Genomic DNA, 26370 nt, shown 5'->3' on the forward strand with positions numbered 1-26370 from the left:
ACCTGAAAAAATATATAACCATAGATGAAACTAGCAATGTGCTCCTTAGAATTATGTAATTTTAAGCTAGAATAGGCCTCAGAGATTATGTAATAAAATATAATAAATTAATTGATGTTTATGAAGAGACGAACTTGTGAAGAAAAATTTGCTAAGGGAGTTGGAGGGATGAAAATACAGTACATAAAAGCTTTGGTCTTAGAACTCCTCTTTGCTTTAATGCATAATCTTATTTGTCCTCCAATAACCTGACCTCTGCATCCTCAATCCTAGGGCGCATTACATATGCTTGATTTATGAGTGGGAGGAGGGTAAATCTGTTTGCTTGTGGGAGAACTTTTCTGCTATATCGGTATGAATGGCAGATCCCTCGCCCCAGCAGCCCCTCTTTTGCCCTTCCTGCTACCCATCCAAGGATTTTCTTCTACATCTGAGATATGTATAGTGTGCCTCTTGCTCTCTCTCTCTCTCTCTCTCTCTCTCTCTGTGTGTGTGTGTGTGTGTGTGTGTGTGTGTGTGTGTGTGTTGGTACATGATGGGAATTGAAGGTCACACACATCCTGGAATCCAAAGCGACCCCTGTCTGATCATTCTTTCCATGGTCCTTGCTCTAGTTACTGCCTCTATTTCCTGAACTTATCTCGCTCACTAGATTTCCCACCCCTTCTCTCTCCCTGAAATGCCCGGGAGCTCAATCTAGGTTTGCAGCCTGTCAAGGGCTACAAGAGGATGCAGATAATGAGAGATAAGGAGGGTGACTCCCTGTTGGCTACCCTTTAAAATCTGAAATTGCTTGTTTGAAGCACAGGAAGTGGCTTTCTTCCTTCACCATCATTAAAAGCAAAAAGAATAGAAAATCCACAAAGGAGGCAGAAACTCAGGGTGGTTTTGGACTTTATGTGGAGTGAAAAGAACCATAAAGACAGGAGCACTGCTTTGCTTTATACACAAAGCCACACATGGCAAAGCAAAACAAACAAAACAAAACACATTGTGGGTTCATAATAGATACTGATCATCAGAGTAGGTTCTAGAAGGGTTGAGTGAAACGAGTCACCATTGTTTATTCCCTTTTACTTACTTGGAGAAACCAAATCATGGCAAAATATTATTCCACAGTTGTATTGGTTTACTAGAGCTGCCATACAGAGTACCATAGATTTCATGGCTGGAGCATCAGAAATTGATTTCCTCGAAGTTCTGGAGGCTGAAAGTCCATGATCAAGTTATCAGCAAGTTGATGTCTTCTGAGGTCTCCCTTCTTGGCTAGTCGGTGGCTGCTTTTGCACTGTGGCTCACACGGGCTTTCCTCTGTAATCGCACATGTCTGTTACCTAATCTCCTCTTCTTATAAGGACACCAGTCATAGTGGATAATGGCCCACCCTATGATCTCCTTTTACCTTTTTCACCCTTTCTAAGGCCCTGTATCCCATCAGCGTCACATTCTGAAGTATTGGAGCTTAGGGCTTCATCTTGTGAATTTGGAAGGGATAAAATTCAGCCCATAGTGCCAGTCATCAGGAGCAGAACCAAGACTGGAACCCAAAGTTCCTAATCCTAGAACATTAATTTGCCTTATGTTCATATCCTTTCCCTGGGCTAAATAATCTTACAGAAGTATAGCATGTTCAAATTTGAAAGTATTTCATGATGATATAATGTAGCCCTCTCATTTGCCAAATAAGGAAGCTAAGTCCTAATTGTCTTGCTCAGAATGATGGAGTGCATGGATGATTCAGAGGGGCACTGCCCAGATATCTTCTCCTGCTCTCCTACTGGAGTGCCCTTCTTGGATTCCAATCTCTTGCTGCTGTAACCTCCACACCAGAGTCTCTTGCTACCCAGGCTCTGCATTGCAAATCTATGGCCCAGGGAAGCAGCTTGGTATAGGCTGGTGAGGGAGCAAACTGTGGGGCAAGAACCCCCTCCCCACCCCATTCTCCCTTTTGAGGGGTAAGTTGGCTTTAATGAGTCCTCCCTGCCCCCAGCTGCCTCTCTCTTGCTCCTGTTTCATGGCAGTTGTTGCCAATTTCAGCAATTTTCTTCTGGTGAATTAAAGGCTCCAGGTGACAAAGGGAGTTGGCCATATCCTCCTGGAAAATAAGATAGCCTGGGTTCCACTCTCACCCCACCCCTGACCCTGGACTGGGTGGCTAGGGCTCACTTTCCCAGTGAGTATGTCACAACCTTCCCATCACCACCCCCCACCACATACACACACACACAGCAGGCTTCCAGGTGTATGTCCATTTCTTAAACCCTATTTGAAAGGGACTTCAGATTCTTCCTCAGTTCATTCTCAGCTCATCTGTTTTCTTAAGACCACCAAGATTTTGATCATTTGCCTAACCCTTGGAATGAGTACCCATTCTGGCTTCTGAAATCACAGGAAGAATGGGAAATAGGACACAAACACACATACACACACACACACACACACACACATGAGTTTTGTACAAAGCCTAGGACACTGGCCTCTCCATCTGTGACCATCTCCCAGGGTGCTTGGAAGAGGCATGATCTCTCTAGTTAAACCATTTATGCACAAATGAAGCAGACCCATGAGCACTGATTTTATGTAACCCTCCCTGCAAAGCAGAAAATGAATCAGTATCACTCAGGTAAAACTTTCCTGTCAGTTTTTCCTTAATAACAATGTGACACTTTTGTTTTGTTTGTTTTATATTTCTGTTATGAGTTATTGGTTAGACAGAAGGGAGGTAGCGTAATAGTTGTTCCACTTCTCTGCCTAAGGATATCAGTGTGGACATTGGGTGTCTAGCTGTGAACAAAACAAGCTCAACTTTTGCTTTCAGGGAGCTTACAAGGTATTGGAAGGAGACAAACATTAAACAGATACATCTACAAATAAGGATGCAATAACAACTGTGAAAATGTGAAGAAGGAAGAGCTTCAAATCTAGAAGGATGTACCCAAGTGATCTCTTAGAAATCTCTCTCAGGAAAAGAAGGAAGGAAGGAAGGAAGGAAAGAAGGAGGGAAGGAAGGAAGGAAAGAAGGAGGGAAGGAGGGAAGGAGGGAAGAAGAAAGGGAGGGAGGGAGAGAGGGAGGGAGGGAGGGAGGGAAGAAGGGGAAAAACCGAGGATGGTGAGATATTCAACAATTTGTTTAGTCCTCACTTTCTCTAATACAGCTGAAGCCTTCATTTCCAAGTCTCCAGGTTTCCTAAAGATGATCTGTCTTCAAAATGCATGACATCAGGGTAGGATGCATTATCTGATATAGGAGCACCTACTGTTTTATTTGCAGTTGTTTGGAATAGCATGCTTGTTCCTTTGGGAGGGAAGATGATCTCCCCAAGAATCCCAAGAACAAAAATCTGGGGCAGTGGCTCTAGTCCTTCAGCTCCCCCCTCCCCAGGCCCCCTGTCTTGTTTTCCTAAGCAATGGTCAGGAATGTGGGCGGGGGGTGGGGGGGGCAGCCCAGCCCTCTGCGCCCAGCCCAGGCAGCCCCAGTCACAGTCCCAGGCTGGCCTTTCACCTCATTGCTCTCCCGGCTGCTCTTATTAAGCAGCAAAATGTTTCAATATGTGGAACTCTGGGGGAGGGATGGGAGAGAAAAATCGGGATATTGTTGAGAAGGAAATAACGAATAACCCTGCCGCCAGCCCTCATACCCCCCACGTGGGGAGATCTGGGTGATAAGTGTGTTTTCTCCTGAAATGGAATTCTAGCAATTGCCTTTTGGTCAGAAATGTCCAGAGCCAATTGGGGAAGGGGGTAAGGGGAGCAGGTACTAAATAAATTTTCTCGAAGGTTCCAGAGCAAAGCAGTCAGGGATCTGGGTACCCAAGAAGGAAGGAAGAGAACGCTTGAGAAACAGAAGCCAACTCAGAGTGGTGCAGGAAGCTGTGAGGTTTGTTTTTGCAAACTGACATACTCCCATCTCCATCCTTACTTGTCACCTCTCCCCTGCCACCCTGCCCCCCCCCCACACCCAGGTTAGAAACAACTGTGAACAACTCCCTGTTGCCAGAGATCCACAGAGGAGAGTGAGGGGCGGGGTGCCGCCCACCCCAAAGCACAACCAACTCAGCAATGCAGGTTCTATTTTGTGGGTAATGGCCCTGGGATTGGGCAGTGGAAAGGGCCCACATGAGCATTGACTCAGAAATCTGAGCCCCATTCAAGTGAAAGAATGAGCAACGTTCCAAATTTTAAGAAAACACAAATCTGACAACCCAGAAACAACTCCTTAACAAGAATGCTTTTAAATGTTTGAGGTTTTTTAAATTAAAACCTCATAATATGGCTATTTCTATGGCATTTGCAATCCTCTTTGCTCTTATAGATACTGCCTAGAAGAAGTGGATCAAAAAGAGGTGTATTCTTGGTGGTGGTTGGGAGGGCGGGCGCAATAGGACTCAATAAGGGGAAGGAGTAACCCTTACGAAGGAAAAATATAAGGGCTCAAAAAGTAAAAGAGAATTTCACCGATATCAAGTTTGAGGAATGATTACTTGCATATCGATAATTTAGAACTTTCAAAGAATAAATAATCAGCTCAAAGAAGCCTGGGTCTGCATGTCTTCTTTTGGCTTCGCTTAGTTGTATGTCTTTATTTATGATATGCGTTCATGATTTCTAGCGTTCTTTAAAGTTTCCTAGTAACACAGAGTGGTTTCTAGAAAAGCAGCTGGGGGCAAACGGGTGGCTGTCCTATAAGAACAATTCATCAGACAGCAGTTGGAATATTGATAAGAAAGCGGAACTCAAATTACAAGAAGGGGAAAGAGAAAGGAAGAGGGAATGGGACCCAGAGAGCTGGCGGGAGGCAGCGAAGGGGAAAGCTTCAGTGCACGCATAGCTGATGCATAGCGGCTCCTGCAGCCCCCCAGGATGCGCCCGAGCTGAGGCTGCTTGTCTGCAGGCCCTAGAGAGAGGCAAACTTTGACTCCAGGCACGCAGCAGGTTTAACTCCTCACTGGCTGGGTTCTGGGAGCTCTGGGCACACAGGATAGGCACCAAGAACTAACACATCCTGGAGCTGCCCGGAGTTCCGCTTCTGCGGGCTTAGCAGGAAAGGGTGCCTAAGGTGAGTGCCCATTTGCGTCCGATCTTCTGGGGGCGATGCAGGGTCGGGGCCCGTCAGTGTGTCTCGCTGCTTGTTGTGGTTGCAGTCGGGAAATGCGGGACTTTGGGGTCTCCTCCTTTCTCCCATTTTCTCTGGCTTTCTTTTCTCTCCTCTCCTCTCTGTTTTCTTGTAAATTACACTTCGACTTTCAAAAAACAAATGTAGGGGACCGGTGGGGTCGCTGGGGTGGGGGGAGAGACTGAAGAAAGTGCGCCTGGGCGGAGGCGGCGAAGGGAATCTCTGGGCCCGAGGAATATACCTTGTCCCTGCACTAGTGTGTGTTCTCTTGTGGCTTCAGGAGCCAAAAAAAAAAAAAAAAAAAGCTGGAATTTGTTAGTGGGGAGAAAAGTGCTTTATCAGAAACACATTGGCTGCCAGAGAAGCTGTGAACTGCCACGTTAAAGATGGTTAAGAGAAGGAAGGAAAGGAAGAGGAGAGATACGGCCGCCAGACTGGGCTAAGTCAGGGAGAGACCCACTCACGCAGAGGCACCTGGCAACCTAGGGTGGCTTTTGTGCCTTCCAGCCCAAATCATCAGACCTAAGTGAGACTCTCCTGCCACTAAAAATGAGGACCTGACAGTCATTGTAGCAGTCTCTTCCCAAAAACCTATTTTCTTTTAAAAGAGAGTGGGCTCTGGGAAACGGGCCTCTACAGACCTCCCTAACCTTGCGTTAGTCTTCCTCCGTTGCCAGGCCACCAGCAGGGAAGAGCAGCGCAGCTGGATGCTGGCAGAGAAAGGGTGGTGAGGAAGTCAAGCAGGTCTGTGCCCTGAGGGGCGAGCGTTGGCAGCTCTGTAAGCTTCTGCTCCTCAGCCTGCAAGAAAGGGGAGTTCTACCTCTATCCTGGTCGCGTTCTCTCCTCAACACGCACCAAGAACTAGAACATCCTGGAGTTTCCAGAACAAGCTGCGGGCATCCCCAGTTCGAAACTGCCCAGGCCCTGGGGGAGGTGGCTGTCTGATTTCGGGCAGGGGAGAGTAAAAGGACTGTAGGGAGGAGACCCAATGGTGTGAGGTGGCTCTCAGTCCTCACCGTCCCCTGGCCTGAAGCCCGGGGACGGGACCGAGGCGTAGGGAGAGTGCTCAACACCCAGCCACTCGGACCCTCCCTCGCCGGACTAGGCGGATCTGAGCTTCCCAAACCCCTACAGTCTCTCCATCTGCATCCCGACTTCATCACCATCCCACCGTCTCTCCCTCGCTCCACTCGCGGGTAACCGAGGCTTCTCCCTCCCAGGCTGGTTATTGGGCGTTCCCGACCCTTAGCAACCCACGATGTTTCAGACAGTCCCCGACACGTCGTCTTACGTCAAGGTAAGACATGGCAGCGTCTTTAAACAGGTGATGACCCCCAGCTTCTACCCCACCCGGGTCTATGGTCCCTTTTCCCTTTCCCCGGGAAAAAGGGGTAGGGGTGGAAGTGGGCCCTACTCTCGGCTCGTGGATCTCAAGCTAGGGCGCTCCTGGCCAGATGAGAGTGGCACAGACCCGCGGGAATCCTAGGTTGAGAAGCAACGCTCCTGGCGGCTAGTGTTTGGGAAACTTGGAGCAGGAGAGCCTGGCGAAGCCTGTGCAGGAAGACCGAGCAGCTCGCCGCGTCAGGTCCCAACGGGTGGTGTGCTCTGAGCGGCTGGCGCACAGCGTGTTCCCTGCATTAAGCGCGTGCGCGCGCTTGTGTGTGAGCGCGTCTGTGCATGTGTGCATGCGTGCGCCTGTTTGCATGTGGGCGTATGTATGTGGGGTTGTGTGCGGGTATGCGGGCGCCATGAGCTTCTCCTACAGGTGAGACACGCGCTCAGTCCTCAAGCCCACCTTCTTTGGCCCCGCCCGCCCTTCGGAAGCGCAGATTGCTATATTTGACAGCACATCGAAGGGTTTTGTTTTTTTTTTTCTTTTCCACAACAGTTTCCAAAAATGTAAACAAACTGAAGCTGGGACACCTGGGTTACAAGTTAAATGAAAATCCGCTGGCTGGGTGGGGCGGGGAGTGCGCACCAGGAGGCCCTGCCCATGGGAGGGGCGGCGACTAGGTCCCCTCACGCCACGCAGCCGCGACCTGACGCCCTCCGAGTAGGGACCCAAAGCTTAGGACCATCTGAGTCAGTCCAAGAGCGGAGGAGGAAGGACTCTCCGCAGTGCTGCAAACACCCGCATAGTTTTCCCAGATCTCTGCCCCGCCCTCCCCATCCTGAAGCCCCGCCTCCAAGTGCTCCCCAGACCCGTCAGTGAGGCTCAGCTGAGCTCCCTCGAGTGTCGGGCAAATGCCAGGGCAGCGCCTAGGGCTGTGTGATGGGGTGCAGACTCTCGGGTCCTGTCCAAGGATTGCCAATTATGCGTCCAACCCTCCTCAGATCTCTCTAAAGGAAAACTTGTCACACGGACGCATCTTCCCGTGTGAAGCAGTCACTCGTCATTTCAGGAAGGGAAGGCCTAATCCTAGAGGCTTGGCCCAAAAAGGGGTGTTTCGTTGACAATGCCTGAGTAAGTGAGTGAATGAATGAATGAAATACAGTGTAATTCATGTAGCAATAACCAGTGAATGGATGGATAGCAAATGACTCCCAGGAGGTTACAGCGCATTCTTTAAGGTTAGACTAAGGCGCGCACGGATTCGCTGTCCCCAGTTTTCCTGAGAAGTTTAGGAAGACGTACTCCCTAAACTGAGAAGTTTAGGAAGAGTACTCGGGTACTCCCACCACTCGGGGTACCCGAGCCCGGCAAGAGGAGCTCTCACTTCTAGCTCTGCACTGAGGATTGTAAATGGCCCCGGGGAGGGGAGCTGCAGTCTCTCTCCCACTCATAGGAACCCTGGAGTCCATACACACCCTGGGACCCAGGACCTCAGGGATGAGGAGCCCTAGAGGGGCACGTGGAAGCCCCGGAACCCGACCCAGGCCACGGGTCAGGGACAAAGCAAATCGGTCCAGGAGAGCGCAGCGGACCCGCCTGGGGGGCGAGGAGACGGCAGTCTGGGAGCTGTGGGCCGCCAGAGAAGCTGCTCGCTGCAGGAGCTCTTTTCAAGGTGGAAAAATGGATTTTTCAGCAGCCACAAAGTTTGTATTGTTGCACAAAGGGGTGCATTGATGGCGGCGAAAGGTCTGCGTGGCAGGGACAATCTTGAGTCTGTTCCACCGGCTCCCTCCACCGAACATTTGCCAGAGGGGCACAAACAGTTGCAGGCTGCCAAGCCCCTGCCGTTGTCCGGCAGGCACCCGGCTCAGGAGTTGTTGACAAACACCGCAGGCCCAGGCGCCCAGGCCCCATGAGGGAGGAGCCCAGCCTGGCCCCTAGGGGCCAAGGGTGCCGGCTCCACCGGGGTCACGATCTGAACAGTGGTCTGGGCTCTGAGGGGTCCCACAGAGAGGTAAAGGAGGTAATTGCCCACGTAAGAGCGCTTTAGGTAGGAAAGGGGCAGGGAAGAACAAGGGAAAGGGAGAGAGGGAAGAGGGTGACACTTGGAGACACTGACATGCAGTAGTGGATGGATAACCGCAACGACATCCATAGCTACCTCTCAGATCTTACCTTCGCCAGCCGCTGCTCTAAGCGTTGTGTCTGTATCAGCTCATTTAATATTAACAACAATCTTAGGAGGTAGTCCATTCTGCAGGCGAGAAACTGAGGCATTGTGAGGTTAATGTGATGTGAGGGGCAGAGCCAAGATACATATAGTAATGACAAAGTTGTGCTGGCTGCCAGGCAAGTTCTAAAGGCTTATTTCGTCTTTACAACAGCCCTTTGAGATAAGTCCTATTATAACCCCATTGTACAGATGAGGACAGTGAGGCACAGGGAGGTCAAGCAACTTGTTCAAGCCCTCAGAGCTAGTAAGTGTAGAGCTAGAATTCAAACCTAGGTGCGCTAGTCCTCAAACCGGAACTTCCGCTCCTGATATTTTGTTTAAGGATGGAGGCGTGGAGGGACCAGGAGACCCAGTGGAGTAACCCTGACCCGCACCTGCACGATGCCCGCGGAGTGCAAAGCACTTTCTCCTAGCGCGCAGAGCATATATCTGAAAGCTTCTCGCCCGTCCTCCGCCCAACACCCCCGCAGGACTGGCAGGGTCCTCCTTTTTTTCTCCTTGTGTACCCCCCAGGTTCCTTGCTCTAACTCCTTCACTTATCAGCCTGAGGATTGGGCCCAGGCTGCATTCTGAGGGAGATGCCGTCTTCCGCCTGTCCCCCGGACGAAAGGAGGTTGCTAGCCCCAGAATGTTCACAGTGACGCACCCCTAAGGTGGTCTTGCCGGCGGGTCTCGAAGCTGAGTTTCAAGACCACGGATCTGTTCTTAGAATGAATGCTGTTTGGGGCGGCTGGGAGGAGGGGGTCTGATGGAGATTGGAGAAGCTGAACCCACCTTGGCCCCATCCCAACGGCCCCATCTTGGATCCGCCACTGGGCGAGGGTCTGGACACCTGGCTGGTCTCCACCTCTTGTCAGCCTGCTCTCTCTGGTCAGGATTGGACTCCCTCGGGGTTTCCTCAGCGACGCCGCGTGGTCTGGGGGCTCGGAGACCCTCCTCCTCCCCAACCCGCCCGCCCCCGGCCCTCCCGCCGCCGCGGCCTCCCACGTAGCGTTCTGAACCCGCTCAGCGCTAAGGCAAGAACCAGCGTGGGGAGCGGGCCGGGCGAGCAGAGGCTCTAAATCTTCCTTCACTCTGTGAGTAGATGAAGTCTGAGAAACAAATTCAAAGCAGGCGCGCCTGCAGAGCCTTCCTGCAGAAATATTCCCCGGCATTCAAGCGCATCCAGGGGCGGCTTGAGCTGCCTTGTTTGGCTAAGGTCAGACGAGACTCGAGTTCTCCAATAAAAATAAATCTCAAATTAATTATGGCCTCGAGCGAGAGGCCAGACACTTGAAGCTGCATTTGTGCAGTCTGGAGTTTTGGCGCTTGCCCGCCCACCCCTCCGGTTTTCTCCCGCCCTCTCCTCCTCCCTCTTTGCCAGCTCGGATACCCGCTGCGGCCTCGCTGGACCAGAGGGGGGTGGGAGGGGAGGACGAAGGACGGAGGGAAAGGAGCCGCCCGAGACATTCTGCCAGGCCTGGCATCCTGCGGAGTTTCAAGTGACGGAGCCACCCCTGGGTCTGTTACCCCAGGGACCAGGCTCAGATCGTCAGGTCCGCCCACCCCAAACCCAGTCTGGGGCCGAAGAAGCCCGGGAAGCCCGTGTCTGGAAAGTCTTGACCGGGTCAAAAGGGCTGACATTGAGCGAGCCAAGACACGTTTCGACCCGCCGCTCCCCTCCCGGGGGAAGCAGGACTTCCGCATCTTTGAAAATACTGTCAAGTGCGAACGGTGCGAGGCAAGTCGTCTCACCAGCGTTCCAAATGAAAATGCTCCAAATCCAAATATTTCCTGAGTATTCACGCCCATGTGCACGGTTTCTGTAAGTGACCCCAGACTTGGAAATATGTGGTGGGCTGTTTTGTTGTTGGGACATTTTTTTCTCCAGTTGGTAGCTTTTGTTTTAAATACTGGGAAGAGCTTCCTTGGCTGTGAGCTGCCTCTGACTTGAAAACCAGCCCCGAGCTGCTGGAAAGTGAGCTGTCGCCGATGGCACTCATACCAGCTCCTGTTCAGCAGCTCTGCCCAGTCTGGGAAAGGGCGAGGCCATTGGAGCCATGGTAAGCCAGGAAAGAGGGTGTGCACAAGTGTGTGGGCAGGGGCAGCCTTCCCCAAGCTGGGCCCAGAGACTAAGGAAAGAGGAAGGAGAGAAGAGAGGAGGGAGAGGAGAGGGAAGGGGAGGTCTGCCCCACTAACACAAGACAGTTTTCATTTGTAGGCCCTCACCGCAGGCTCTCTATCAATTTGTCTCAATGCAAACATTCAAAATATTCCCTTTGGCTGCTCGTGAAAACAATGTGAGCTGCCAGGATCAAACCATCTTTCCAGATGTCTGGTGGTAACCACATTAAACAGGGTAGACTTGTTTACTATTGTGCTTGGTTAGGGCGCTTCCCCCATCCCCTTTCAGGATTTAAAAAAGCAGCAGTAGCAGTGGAGTTGAGCATCAAACCCTGAGTTACATAAAAGTGGGGCAAACTGACCTACTGGCATGCCAACTCTGGATGGAGGAAATCCGAGATTCCCGCAGACATCTAGTCAGAGTTAGGTGGGGTCTTCTTTCTGGGTGGAGACCTCTGTGAATGGACAGGAGCTTCTCCCAGGGGGCTGAAAATCGCCAACAACAGTGGCACCAGTGCCAGTCTGTGAGTCACAAAGGGGCAGCGGTGCCTGTGTCTATGCATCTAGTGGTGCCTGTGCCAGGCTGTCCACTACCCCCCGCCCATCTCCAAAACTAGGAAATTGCCGTAGCTTTGGAGAAACAGAAAGTGCGATGGAGTTCCACAGTTAAAAACTAAAGGGCAAGTCTTCAATTTAATCTAGTTCCATACTGAATAATTCCAGTGGGGGAGGCAGCTGGTGCTGAAAGGAATTGGGGGACAGTATAGGAATGTTCGGGTGACTACTGATTAATGTAGTGAAGATGATCTGTCACTTGCCAGACCAACAGGAGTTGGAAAGAGAAACCTAGCCATGGTGTCTGCCACAGAGATACCCTCTAAAGTGCTAGGAGGAGGGTGGGGGGCAGTCGCCACCTGTGGGATGCCATGAACAGCCTCTGCAACTGGCCAGCACCAGGAAGGGGGGCCTCCCGGTGGTGGAGTTGGAGTCCTTTCTGGCTGAAAGAGGAGCAATGTGGCTGGGGTGTGCGGGTTTCTGGTGAGGTCCGGGTGGGAAGCCGTCTCTCCGCATTCTCCTGAAAGCTCTGTTGTAGTTTGAAGGTCGGTAGAGCCTGGGCTGAAAAGGAAACAATTTGGGGTTTGAAAGGATGTAATTCATTCTTCCTTTCCCGTTAACCTCTTTCCTCTCTGGAAAGCATGTGGAAACACTGAAGGGAGGAGTGAGAGGGCAGGCAGCCTGCCGCGGGGAGGAAAGGGTTAAGCCTGATTTCTTTTAATTGAACTCCAGAACTGGTGGCCCCAGGCAAAGGGGGGGACTGACCCCGCTAGCGGTAACCAGATGTGGCGGTCCCAGGGGAGCCCCGGAGCAGACCCCTGGATTGAGAAGCAGACAGGAGCGGGGGGAGTCAGCCCGGCCCCCATCCCACCATCCACCCCACCCCCACCCCCAACACGCACACCGAGTCTCAATTGCTGGCAGGCTGCACCCGCCACTCCAGGTCTGGTCACGTTCAGACCCGTGTCTGTATTCGAACCCAAAATTGGAGCCGAATTGATGAGACTAATTTCTAGAGAGGGAGGGGGAGGGAGGGAGGCGAGTGAGCTCTTGGGCTCAATTGCTCCTGAAGAAATAAAGAATTAATAAGTCACCTTTTTTCGCCTCTGTGGACACCCTTTTGAAATTTTTTCTTCCAATTGACTTGGATCTCCTCTGGATTTTTTTTCTCTCTTTCCCCCGTCGGACTCTTAAATAAAAGTGAGCAAGTCCAAAGCGTGGTCTGGAGAGCGTGGACAAGGTAACCTGTTTTGGATGTCCGGGAGAAGGGCGTCCGGCCGAAAGGGCCCAGCCCCCCGAGGCTGCTCCAACTGGGGCGCGCGGCGGCCCAGGAGGGAGGCGGGGAGGTCTCCGGGTTGGGCCGGGGAACGCCGGCCTCCAGGCTGGGTAGGGAGGACGGTCCAGAGCGCGGGCCTCCGGGTCTCACCCCGGGAAAAGTCTGGGTCTGCGCTGCGCTGTTGCGTGCTGCGCTCCTGGGACCTGCTGACTGTCCTAGGGGGAACGTCCCGCGGTAGTGTCAGTTCCCTGGGGACCAGGAAGGGCGACTCTTGCCTGGGAGTCAGTGCTTGGGCCGTCGGGTCCGGGTAAGCGCTGGGGGTTTGGCTCGAGAAGATGCGGATAGGTGGCCTAGGGCGCCGCGGATCTCCTCCCTCTGCGGGCACCGGGAGCCCAGGGTCGAGGCGCGCCGCCCCGAGGGGCCCCTTCTCCTAACAATGCGCCCGGAATGGAGTCCTCGCCCTGACAGCGAGGGTCAGCCCGAAACCGCCCAGAATCCGCTTCGATGAGTGGGTGAGCCGCTCTGGGAGTCTGCCGCGTCTCGGCAGCGGAGGGCCTGAGTGGAAAAATTCTTATTGGATGCACTTTTTAATGGTTGGTTTGCCTCGGTTTGCCTCCGAATCTTCCCCGGCAGTAGGCGCTGGGTTACCCGCAGCCCTAGTCAACTCTCCCTCCATACCCCCCCTACCCCACCCCCAAAAAGTTTGTCTCCGGCTGGAAAAAGCATTAATGAACGTATCTGTGGGAAGAAACGGAAAGTGAATGAGTCAGGAGGGCCACCTTCGGCCAACCGCCTCAGGAAAAGCAAAGAAGCCAAAGGTCTTTGGCTTTGGATTTTGGGGGAAGGTGATGGGGGGAGGTGCAGACTTCGGGAATCAGGGCGCGGACGCTGGGCGTGGACCCGGTCATTGTTCCCGGCTAGCTCTTATCTCCCAGGAGCAAGTATCCTGTGTGCGCAGCGCATGAATGTGTCTGGGCATCTCCGCGTATATTTATATAGTGTGTGATGCGAAAAGCAGGACCAGCCGAGGGGAGGAAGAGGGGGTGTGGGGGGAGGGAAGACGAGGGAGAGCAGAGGGGAGAGAAGAGAGAGGAGAGCTCGAGGCGAGAGAGAGAGAGAGAGAGAGAGAGAGAGAGAGAGAGAGAGAGAGAGAGAGATAGGACTTCCTCCCCGATTCGCAAAGTGAAGTCACTTCCCAAAATTAGCTGAAAAAAAAGTTTCATCCGGTTAACTGTCTCTTTCGCTCCGCTACAACAACAAACGTGCACAGGGGAGTGAGGGCAGGGCGCTCGCAGGGGGCACGCAGGGAGGGCCCAGGGCGCCAGGGAGGCCGCGCCGGGCTAATCCGAAGGGGCTGCGAGGTCAGGCTGTAACCGGGTCAATGTGTGGAATATTGGGGGGCTCGGCTGCAGACTTGGCCAAATGGACGGGACTATTAAGGTAAGCGGCGGGGCAATGGACGCGGGCGGCGGGGACCGGCCGGGGAGGCGAAGCGGCGGGCGGGTAGGTGCGGGGCCCGCGTCCCGGAAGACGTGGCCGCTCTCCCTTCCTTCCGCGCCCCGGCTTCGCGCCGGCTCCTCCGGCGCTCGGGTGGCGAGTCCTACTCGCGGGCCAGCCGGCCAGGCGCCGCATTGAGGGCGACCTCCCCCGAAATCCCTGCCCCAAAGTGGAACCCGGCCCCCTCCCACCTCGCTGCCCGCCGGGCTGCAGGAGGGGACGGCGGGAAACCTGGGGACCCCGGGTGCGGACCGGAGTCAAGGGCGAGAGACCTCGGGGTCCACCACTCCCACCGGCACCCGGGGCTCCCTGGCCCCAGCGCTAGGCACTAGGGCTTCCTCTCCGCAGAGGCGGAACACGGCGGGGGCGGGGGCTGCAGTCGCCCCGGCTCGGGTCTCTGCCTGGTGGGCCCTGGGGTGGGTAAGTGGCCTCGTTGCACGAGGGTAGGGGTGCAAGTGAGTGTGTCGGGGGATCTATCTGAGCGGGCTCCTCCAGATGGAAGCCCCTGTTTACATGTCAGCGCTTTCCCTTCCTCTCGGCACTCAGTCGCCCGGCTCTCGGCGCTGGAGAGCCGCCGGCTCCGCGGGACTCCTGGGCCGGCCTCGCCGCCTCTCCGGCGGGGAATCTTCCCCAGCCCCCGTCCGCACAGATCCCTAGCGCCCCGAGCCCCCGCCCTTCGCGCCTAGGCGTGCGCCGGCTCCAGGACCAGGGCTCCTGGAGCTGTCGCCTCCGAAAGGGTCCTGCGTCCTTCGGAGCCGCCCCCGTCGCAGGGGCCGGCTGTGAGCCCGCGCCCCGCGCCCGCCCGGCCATTCCCACCCCAGCCGCCGCCGCCACGCCTGGGTCTAGGTTGCAAAGTGCAATCCAGGCGGAAAGGTGAGGGTTTGGGTTCGCGTCTCACTTCAGAAAAGTTGACTGCTGTCTCTGAAAGGGTTCGCCAAGTGGGGCCAGGAGCCGAGAGGAGGGACACCCCCTAACGTGACGGGCCTCAGAGGACCTAGGGGAATGAATGGGACCAGGGGTTAGCTTCGAGGCTGCCGCGCAACACCAAGCGGGAGTTTGTCTGGAAAAACTATTAGGCTGGCGAGGTGGGGACTGGCAGAGCCCGCCATTCCCCAGAACCCGAAGGAATCGACTCCCTGCTCAGGGCTCAGCAAGAGAAGGCTAAGATGTTGGGCTCAGAGAATTCAAGAGATTTTTATCTTCTGGGTGGGGTCGTGGTTTTTATTTTCTAAGTTTTTTTTATGAAAGTTTGAAATATGCTGACTTAGGTAAAAGACACCAACCGAAGGAACTTGCAAATCTGGAGATGAGATAACTGATTGTGATGGGTTAAAGGGAGCTATAAGAGCCTATAAGAGCCTGGGTTCCTCAAACCCAAAGTGAGTAGGTGAGAAGTAGGTGAGGGGATTCCTGCAAAGACCCGAGAGTGGGGGTCATTGGGCCATTTTATGCCTGTTTCTCTGCTTCCTGTTGATGTGTTCATGCAAGTGTCTCTGCATTTCTGGGTTTAGTAATGAGATGCTCCCCTCTAGAAAACTCCCTCGCCCCAGTCAGGACAGTTACCACTTACTCTGAAGGCCTCTTCTGATCCAGAAGGGTGGTAAGATGGCCTCAGGGTCTTGATGTGGACACCCTAAGGAAAAGTGAAGAAATATCTCCACACTGCTTAAACTCTATGCACAGGCCCTGAGCAAAAGGAGGAAGCTGTGGTCTGTGTACCCAGGATGTGCTAACCTCTTTAGATACACACAGGGATTGGCATGGCAGGCCTCAAGAACAGGCTTAGAGCAGGAACCTGACACTTCAGGCCAAGGATGGGAGTGAAAGTCCTTCCTTTTTTTGTGGGTGATAGGAGCCATGAGCTCCTCCAAACCCTCCCTGTGAGCAACCTGTCATTCACCTAAGTTACCTGGCTAGGCTGAGTCCCCACAGAGCTACCTTCAGTCTCCAAGCATTCTGCAAGATTGAGCCTTTAGTGTGTGTTTTGGTGTTTAAGTTGTGTGAAAGCCACAGTTTTCTGTTCGCATGTGACCTCTGGATCTTGGGGTTTCCAGATCCTATTCCCACAATAGTTCAAATACTGTGCTTGGAGAGGACAGTGGCCCAGGAGACAGGCCAGCATTCTTCTGCTCTCTTGGTGAGAATGAACCATCCATTAAGCCTGTTTGAGATTAATAGTCATCACAAAAATGAAACAGTGGAACTAGGTTACCTCTACAGTAGTATCTAACCAATCTTCTCAGTGCCTAAACTGTGCTCATATGTGTTTACAAGAACACTTGCCTGTATGTGCACTAAATCCAGCCCTACACTGATGGAGGTTGAAGACACTAGAGAGAGAATCTAATTTGTGTACACAAATCCAGGGTGTCCATTTCCAGTTTGAACTGCCTGGAAAAATCAGGTTTGAGTGATTCTAGGATGTGATTTTATGCACCTGCATAGTTCTTCCTCAAATATAAGGCATGTCTATATTTCAAAATACCTGTGGGTCTTGGCACTTAGGTGGTATTTGGTGCAGGAAGCCAGGGAAGTCTGGATTTCTTCACAGAAGCCCTTTATTTTGTGCATAATTTGCACAACTCTATGTGATTACAAAATCCCAATCTTGTTGCCCTCCTTATAAGTCCCTCCATATTATATTCTCTTCTCTTTTCCAAGAACGGCTCCTGGAAAGGCTCTGACCGTCACATTGGGAGAAGCAATATTTGCTGGAGCCACGCTACTCTTTTGTCACAGACAGGTTAACTTGCAGTATTAAACAACACCCGACCCACGCCCCTGCTTCCCACACTGATATTATCAGTGTTAAAAAGCACATGATACTGTTTGCTGCTTTAAGAAATGACCTGGTTTCAAAAACTGCATCTTAATTTTAGGCTGGCTTCAGTTGAATCCAGTTAATTTTATCTATGAATGCCTGACTCAGTGCACGTGGTGTCATTACAGTTGGGGAGACAGAGAAGACAGACATGGTGAATGAAGGTGGGAAATAGAGAATGAACGGTGGATTTGGAGTCAGAAAGCCCGGGTTCATTCTCAGCTCTGCTACCTAGTAGCTGTGTGCCTTATAGCAAGGCACTTCTTGTATCTGTTTCCTCATCTAGAAAATGGGGCCAAAGCACCTCCTTGCCACAAGCCATAGGAAGAATTTTTAAAGTCTGCTACCTTAGCTAGATACACATTAAATTAACTTCATGTGCCTTAGAGCAAGGCACCTCTTGAATCTGTTTCCTTGTCTAGAAAATGGGGCCAAAGCACCTCCTTGCCACAAGTCACAGGAATAATGTTTTAAAGTCTGCCACCTTAGCTGGATACACATTAATTGAACTTTGCTTTTGGGAATGGGCATACCAGGACAGATTGGTCAGAAAATTAGAACACAGGTCCAAATTTACCATCATGCATATTTCATTAATTCAACAAATGTTTATGATGCATCTATTATGTTGCAAGGCTCTGCACTGTGTATTGAGGATAAAACAGGGGTCAAAACCCTCCAGGAATGTAGACTCTAGTGGAGGGAGCTGACACATACAGAGAACAATCTCAGTTGAGTGGTGATATATCTTCTGAAGAACAATAACGCAGGTTAGGGAATGGAAAGTAATGACGCTATATAGCCAGGATGGTGAGGAAAAGCGTGTCTAACAAAGTCACAGTTGGGCAGAGGCACTCTCTCGTCATTAACTCAGAAGAGTGCAGCACCAACCACACAGCCAGTCAACAATGGACAAGCACAGCAGGAAAGAAGGGCCAGGGTTACGGCTGGCTCTGCAAGGCCCTGGAGGGCAGGTTGGCACTGGCAGGGCAGGGAAACATCTAGACAAGGTTTGGAAGAAGCAGCAGAGTGAGGAATACTTCGGAACAGAGGCTTGACTTCTGTCCTCAAGAAGGTGTTGCTGCCTCCCTCTACCACACACACCTTGTAATTTCCATGTCACCTGGATTCACAAGAACTCCAGACAAGATGGCCTCTGTCTATTGATCTGTCCCCGTGACCACACAGAATTGCTCCCCTCAGGTGGTTACCAAGTCGAATCCTGTTTTGTGTGTGAATAATTTCCACCAAAAGGCTTCATTCCAGTTCCACTGCCATACAAATTTAAGTTTATAGGTTGGCAACTTTAAAGCTTTAGAGAGTGTTTAGCTTGAATTTCTCACTTTATGGGTGGGGAAACTGAGGTCTAGGTTGTTAAATGAATTGTCCAAGATCATACAGCTAACTACCAACAGAGTCATAGTGAAAGTTCAGCGCTGTGAACCCTTAGGCCAGTGTTCTTTCCACTATACCATGAAAATATCATTTGCTTTTGTTACATTTTTATGAATTATAGAATCGTGGAGGCAGTGTGTGTGTGTTTGTGTGTGTGTGTGTGTGTGAGAGAGAGAGAGAGAAGTCTTTAAAAGAAAAATCATAAAGAATTTGGCACTTTACACTAAAGACACCTCTGGTATTTAATGAAAAATAAATAAAATTGTATCACTACCATCTTGAATTATTTTTATCCTTAAAGAAAAGAAGAAATTCCAAATTTTTGGATAGAATTTTTATACAACTCTTTTCCAAAATAAATCCTTCTTTTCCAGCAGACAAAGTAAACAGTCTCCATTACAAGGAGACAACCAAAAATATAGTAGTTTACTGAAATACCCAAGCCCTTCTACAGATCATGGGCAGGTAGACAGATGGAATTCTTATTTCAGCTCCTTTAATAATGGAATATTGGACTATTTAAATAAAATCTATTAGAAGGCATCTTATGGATCCATCAGACTGTGTCATAAGTAGGTCTTGAATAACAATTGCATTAAAAAAGATTTGGGATTTGGATGTCTCTTTCTGTTTGGGGTTAAACAGTTAACTTGGCATTTGTTTAAAAAACAGTTGATTTAAACCAAGCCTCTTTCTAGGTATATAGCATTAGTCTAATGCCAGTACTAAGTTACCCCCAGCCAAAAAAAAAAGAAAGAAAGAAAAGAGTCGGGAAAATTTTTATATTGATAGTTTTTTTGTTCTGTACTTAAAACATTCCTTTTAAGTCTATATTTTGCTTGTTGTTTTGTAATGAATTAAGTAGGCTGAAGGACATTGTCTGTTACGTACACACAAACACACACCTACACACACAATCTCATAAAACCTTCAACCAGCCACAATAGCTTTTTTCGTAATCTCAGAGTTATGCAGGTGTCTTTTCCTCTGCAGAAGACTACACCCTGTTTCAATTTCTGTTGCTTTAATGATTTCATATCTATAGCGTTCTTCCCATTATGTATTAATTGATCCATGGGATGATATCATTAAGTGATGTCACTCTTTGTGTATTACAGTTCTGCCACTGACCTGATAGACCCACCGTCAGTTGCCTGTGCACTGAGATGTTTCCCCAGAGGCTATGGATAGGGTTATATGTCCCCACACTATCTGCAGGGCCAATATAGTGCAAATCTGACAAAATTTAGGTAATCTATGGAATAACCCTTTCCTGTGCAAAGCTAGCTGGCCTTATGGGAATTGGTGGTACCTCAGTCTCAGGGGCATCATAAACTGACCAACCATATGAAGGTGATTGCATGTCTGTTAGGCAGGGACTAAACTATGTTCTGTGAAGATAGAACCCCAATGGCAAAAGGGCTCTGCCAGGAGATCTAACGAGAAGATAAGCCACATATGTGTGCCCTGCGGAGCGCAGCAAGTGTTACCATAGCCCTGAGAAAAGAAAGGATGATTTGAACTGGAGGGACAGAGAAAGACCTCATGATAATAGTTGTTTATGTAGTCCCTTTCATAAACCTCTTCACAGATCATACAGTCCCTCCACAGATCACTGGCCCACACACTCTTGCATCCCATTCTCACAGTAGCCCTATGGGAGATAATACCATGATGTCTCTACTTCATATGGAAGAAGTTAAAGTTCAGAGGAGTGAGGTAACTTGCCCAAGAGTATAACTAACAGGGGACGGATCTGGGTTTCAAGCCCAGTGTTTCTCATTCCCGATTCCTGCTTTTACTACACACACTGGCCACACTGCCTCTTGGCACAGGTGGATCTAAGCCTGGCCTTGAAAGATAGGTAGGTCTTGCGTAGGAAACTATGGTAAAGGGCTTTCTAGGAGAGTGGAGGGTACTTTGGGGAGGAAAGTGTACAGGTGATGGAGAGGATGGGACTGGAAAGACTGAATGGAACTAGACTACAGAGGACCTTACATACTGTAACAAAGAATTTGGGGGTGAGTATGGTGGCTCATGCCTGTAATCCCAGTTCTTTGGGAGACGGAGATGGGTGGATCACTTGAGCCCAGGAATTCAAGACCAGACTGGGCAACATGGAGAAACCCAGTCTCTACAAAAAATACAAAAATTAGCCGGGCATGGTGGCACTCACCTGTAGTCCCAGCTGCTCAGGGAGCTGAGGTGGGAGGATCACCTGAGCCCAGGGAGGTCAAGGCTGCAATCAGCCATGAGCGCCACTGTATTCCACCCTAGATGACAAAGTGAATACCTGCCTCAAAATAATAATAATAATAACTTGGGTCTTGTAACATGTATAGAAAGGAGGAATGAAAACTTGTGACTAGAGGGATGATCTACATAGCTGTACAAGTCTCTTAGAAACAAATCCTTCGTACTCTCTGCTCCTTAGGAAATGAAGATGGGAGTGGCTCCATCACTTATCAGAGGCCACACAAGAAATGAGCAGCAGTCAGGATTAGACAACCAGAGATAGATTCAGGCAACCAGCAGTGCTGTCTTCTGTCTTCAAAGACACCTGTTGATTAAATATGGCATTGGGGGAGGGAGGAGAAACTCTATTTCACCAGATGACATAAAACTGTGATTATCCTTCTCATCCCTTCCTTCCCAGGGGATTTCACCATGAGCAATCTTTTCAACTGGGCCTTCTATCCTGGGCTACAATTTTAGTTCCTTTTGAGAATGAGTCAGCAGATAGTGCTTGAGAGGAGAAAAAAGAAAAAAAAAAGTCTCTCTAAAACTCAAATCAAATTTCTGTGGGCCTTCAGACAAGTCTGACATTCTTCCATGAGTTGGCTGGGCCCTTGGTCTCAGTTAGGAATACTGACACTTCACCCCAGCAAACCAAAAACACAGAGACTCGTCACCGTCATTCCAAGTAGGATCAGAGATGGAGTGTTCAGATGCATTTTCAGATAATTCAGATCAACTTTACAGTACCTTCAAAATTGCTCATCCCTACAAAAATGAAGCAAACACTAATGTATTTAAGAGATTTGCCATCTTTGGGAAACAATGTGTCTGCCATTTAGTTTAAGATCAAAATCTCAGAGTATGAGAATTTTTCAGATCACCTCAAAGGGAAGGCAGACTTGAACACTGAAATGCTTTCCCGAGAGCAAGCCCCATTTAACCAGCCAGTGCTATGTGTCCAAGGCAATGAAAGATCTTATGTCACATCTCAGTGCACACATGCAAGAGGCCGGAATTACAGGTGCCATGGGAGCTTTAACCTCGAATTTCTAGACATTGTGTGGGTTTCACATGTCTACTGGAATCTAACACTCCAGTAGCAGAGTTGTTAGGTCTGAATATATGGGTATTCATTGATGTTATGGGAAGGGAATCGGAGAGTGAGCAATTCTGCAGTACCATTCATGTAGCAAAAGTGTGAAAACAAACAGGTTAATATTAGAAAATTACTCTGCTCGTGAGTTGTTTTAAGTTACTGCCGTTACAGTCTATGGAAAAGCGTATGTTTCAATTGAAATTCTCATGTCTACAGAGTCATTTCGTCTTTAGACATTTGTGACTGAATTCATACTCATTCATGTATTCAATACTCATTCATGTATTCATTCACCCAAATGTTGAATAATATTACCAGGCACCAATCTCAATAGAGCATTCATGTAAATGAACAAGAATAAGGTTTCTATGCTATTTCTTCCAGACTTTGAGAGAGTAGACATTTCTCTTCTTTCTGATTTTTAGCTCTGAGTATTGGAAATTCCAAAAGAAGCAATACTCATTGGAGAAATCTTTATTTGTGGCTTATGATCATAAGGATGGTTAGACACATTTTCTTAAAGGTAACAACCAGTTTATATTCTCCATTGCCCCTTCACCCTTGGTGATATAATCTACTGTAAGGATATTTTTGGAAGGCTAGGGCTTCAGCCAAGGATATTTCTTCTTCTGATTCTCCCTTTCTCAGCTTTAATTCCTCTATTTATATATTAACATGGGGCCAGGCATGGTGGCTCACACCTGTAATCCCAGCATTTTGGGAGGCCAAGGCGGGTGGATCACCTGAGGTCAGGAGTTCAAGACCAGCCTGGCCAATATGGTGAAACCCTGTCTTTACTAAAAGTACAAAAATTAGCTGGTCATGCTGGCGCATGCTTGTAGTCCCAGCTACTTGGGAGGCTGAGGCAGAAGAATTGCTTGAACATAGGAGGTGGAGGTTGCAGTGAGCCAAGATCGTGCCTCTGCACTCCAGCCTGGGCAACAGGGCGAGATTCTGTCTCAAAGAAAAAAAAAAAAAAAACATGGAGAAAAATACCACAGGTAAGGTGAAAACTAAATGAGAAACTGAGAAAGAATATTTATCATACATAAAGCATAAATGTCTTATTATACAAAGACTACTTACAAATCAATAAGAAAAGACACACCACTTAACAGAAAATAGGCAAAAATGCTATGAATAGACAACACTAGAAAGAAAATACAAATGGGCAATAAATATATGAAAAGAATTTCAAGCACATGCATAAAGACATTCAAATAAAAATAATAAAATTCCAATGTTTATGACCTAGGAGGACAGCAGAGACTAAAACAGCTTAATGTCTCATGTTGGAAAGAGTAAAGGAAATGTCACTGTCTTATCCTCTTGGTAGGAGTATGACTTGGTATAATCTTTCCACAGAGCAACATCTATTTGAGAAGTTAACTATTTATACAAATTTGATAATGCCAATTCTACAGCTATGTTCACTCAGATATATGTACAATGTGTTTATTGTAGCATTGTTTGTTACAGCAAAAGTTAGAAATAATCTAAATGTCCACCAGTAGGGGACTAGATAAACAAAGGAGGAAAGATTCATATAAGAAAATGCCATGCAACTACAAAATGGGATAAAATCAATTGTCGTATACACTGATTTAGAAAATTCTCCAATGTATATTATTACATGGAAAAAAGCAAAAAATTCCAAAATATTGGGCCAGGCACGGTGGCTCACTCCTGTAATCCTAGCATTTTGGGAGGCCGAGGCTAGCAGATTATGAGGTCAAGAGATTGAGACCATCCTGGCCAACATGGCGAAACTCTGCCTCTACTAAAAATACAAAAATTAGCTGGGTGTGGTGGTGCATGCCTGTAGTCCCAGCTACTGGGGAGGCTGAGGCAGGAGAATCGCTTGAACCCAGGAGGCAGAAGTTGTGGTGAGCCGAGGCTGCAACACTACACTCCAGCCTGGGTGACAGAGCGAGACTCTGTCTCAAAAAAAAAAAAAAAAAAAGTTAAGAGAGACACAGAAACAGACTTGTAAAAAGGTGAATGGGCACCAAGATTTTATCCTGAATGTGCTGGTCCCGGTGACTTTAAGATTCGAAATTGAGGTAAATACAGGGAGAAATTGGCTGGCCTAGGATCCGGAGACCTGAGTTCCAGCCCCAGCTCTATCCCAAACTAGCTATGGGATGTTAGGCAAGTCACTTCACTTCCTCATCATTCATGTTAAAGGTCTTCTCATATATAAAATGAAGGTATGATTTCAAAATTTGCTTTCAGCTCTCATGTTCATTTGACTCTGATCCTAGACAGGCTTTAAAACATTTCTTATTTGGGGGTGTGGGTGATAGAACCTCGCGTAGATGTTCTATCTGATCCTGTGTGGCTCTTCTCCCATAATCTCAGGGCTACATTTCATACTGTGGAGTGACCCTCAAGGCCAGGTGAAGGCAGGGGCTCTCAGCAGGTGCTTGGTGAGTTTCTCTGAGCTGGTTGTTTTTATTGCCAAGTGACACTGGAACTGTGCTAATCCCTTTTCGTTAATGCAAACTAAGAATAGGGCCTGACGCCACTCTGGGGTCTTAGATTCTTTTCCGAAATTTGGTCTCATTTAAAACCCAAAACACTCTTTGGCTCCAAGCGTCTTTCCCGTGGCCTTTAAAAAAATCCTGTTTAATTGAAAGGAAATTAAATTTGTCTGGTTTTGATTCATTTACACTTAACTCTTCTAAAAACAATAATTTGATGTCCAAGAAGAATTTTGAGTCTCTTAATGGGTTTTCTGGAAGGCTTTGTTTCTTCTTGTTAAAACAGGAAGTGGTGTTCTATGGGCAAACACAGTCAACCCCAGAAGGCCCCAATTCAGTTTGAAACTGTATCACCCACCATTTTGCATGGGTCCTCATGACCCCAAGCTAAGGCCTTTCTTTCCCTAGTACTCACCTAAGAGAAAGAGATGCTCATCTTTCATCAGAGGGGGAATAAAAATGAGGAAGAACAATCATAGTTATAAAGAGAATAAGTTATCTATCCAGCTCAAGGTGCCAATATCTATTCAAACCTTTAAGACATGCACTTGATCCCTGTAACAACCCTGTGATGTATGTAATATTTCCATTTTGAAGAGATTGGGTAAGTTACTCATGGTCATACAGGTAGAAAATAGAAAAGCAATGATTTGAACCTAATCCTGCTTACTTCCAAATTCCATAAAGCTTAGCCACTGTGATACATCACCAGATTGATACATACATCTCCATATAGTTTAGGCTATGAGCCCATCTATGGGGACCATGTAGGTTTTGTTACTACTTGTTTTATCTCTTTGTCTAAGTGACCACTATCCACAGTCTGCACCGGTCAGATTCATGAAACTGCTCAATTCTTCACAACTCTTTATTCAAGAAGGCCTATTTCCCAGGTAAGAAAGCCTGCCTGGCTTTGTTAGCAGGTGCACTGGTGTGAAACTGACAGGTTCTGTTTTTACATAATGATCCAATGAGTTGATTTTTAAATGTTTTATAGCTCAATAGAGAATGGCATATTCTTTGACCTGCCAAGGCTTCCTCCTCTACCCTTGTACCTTCATTCTTTCTTCCTTTCTTCCTCGAAATCTTGCTCTCTTCTTCATTCTATTCCACTCATATACACACAAAACTATATACAATTTTTTAAAAAAAATAACAGATTCAGGAGGTTATATAAAACACAAAGAAGGGAATGTTTTGCAAGGTTAAAAGGAAATCATTGAGTAGGGCTGACTTCAGGCTCCAGTTTCTCTTGAATAGCCTTTCTTGTTATTTCAAGGCTGATTGACTTATAACTGCATCCAAAGCTGCCTCACACCAGTTCCTTTTATCAGACCAAGTGAGACTTCCTGTGGACTGGCCCAGCTTCCTGATATATTTCCTTTTTCCTTTGGCAGAACAAAGAAAACCATAGCTCCAAGGATCCTTGGGAGCAAACACAATTTAGCCCTGAAGAACCTATTATTTTAAATTTTTCATTCTCAATGCGTAGGGCCAAGCGCCTGCCTTTGCTTTTTCTTTCCCCACAGCATTCTGTGTAATGTCCCGATGAACCCTATGTGCAATTACCAGGGGTCGATGAGCTACTTGAATTCATCCTAGTTGTAGTTTGATTTTATTCAAAGTAGGAAAACTAAGCCATTTTCAGTGCACAAGCACCCCCACCTCATACACGCATACACCTTCAAGAGGGACGTGGAACACCTCTCTACATAGGGTTTAACCTTTTGTTACCTGAGCTCAACACAACAGGGGTTCAAGGAAACCCTCTTGTCTAGAGATTTCAACCTATCTGTTTTTGCAGTTCTGACTCTAGAAACATGCGTATAGGAGAAGAAGCTTCTAGGTGTATCCAAAGGATCATCAAAGTCAGTTGAAGAAGAAATTCCAGAAATTGAGTTGAGATCGCTGCTTTTCTCTTTTGCCTGGAGTGTCTCCCACATCACTCCTTACAATGTGGCCTCACTATTCACTCTACACATTACTACTGAAAGACCTTTAGGCATGACCCAGGGTAACAAGGGAGCACTGTTAAGAAAGTTGCTTGTTTCTCTGTCATATCTCCCAAAGTACCTATCACATATTGCCAACTTAGGATAGCCCCCTCCCCAGTAGTCTCAGAAAGAAAGAGGCCATTGACGGAGAGATAACTGAGGCTTCAAGATGTAGTGTGTCAAAAGATGGGAACTAGGCAAGAGCCCCTGGAAGCAGAACTCAAGTATTCATG

At 48.7% G+C, this 26370-nt stretch overlaps 1 protein-coding gene and 1 long non-coding RNA gene across 3 annotated transcripts in view; one reads left to right on the plus strand and one right to left on the minus strand.

Annotated features, from left to right (window-relative positions):
• Positions 1-877: 877 nt before the first annotated feature.
• LOC109028934 (uncharacterized) lies at positions 878-6631 on the minus strand. Its single transcript, XR_002007963.2, has 2 exons — positions 5934-6631; positions 878-2095 (listed from the first exon to the last, which is right to left on the minus strand). It is a non-coding gene; the product is annotated as an uncharacterized lncRNA (long non-coding RNA).
• Positions 6632-12860: 6229 nt separating this feature from the next.
• The window catches only part of FLI1 (Fli-1 proto-oncogene, ETS transcription factor), a 120012-nt gene continuing 106502 nt past the window's right edge, over positions 12861-26370 (plus strand). Inside the window, exon 1 of one of the 2 annotated variants that reach the window (XM_063693670.1) lies at positions 12861-12920. Coding sequence is in view for 1 of the 2 variants with exons in the window: in XM_004052416.5 (XP_004052464.1) it covers positions 14036-14053 (18 nt within the window). In the remaining variant the exon portion in view is untranslated. Of the gene's footprint in view, positions 12921-13552; positions 14054-26370 lie in introns of those variants that run through there. The other variant, XM_004052416.5, reaches the window with a different exon arrangement.

Source organism: Gorilla gorilla, chromosome 9 (genome assembly GCF_029281585.2).
Source record: "Gorilla gorilla gorilla isolate KB3781 chromosome 9, NHGRI_mGorGor1-v2.1_pri, whole genome shotgun sequence".
NCBI classification, from domain to species: Eukaryota; Metazoa; Chordata; class Mammalia; order Primates; family Hominidae; genus Gorilla; species Gorilla gorilla.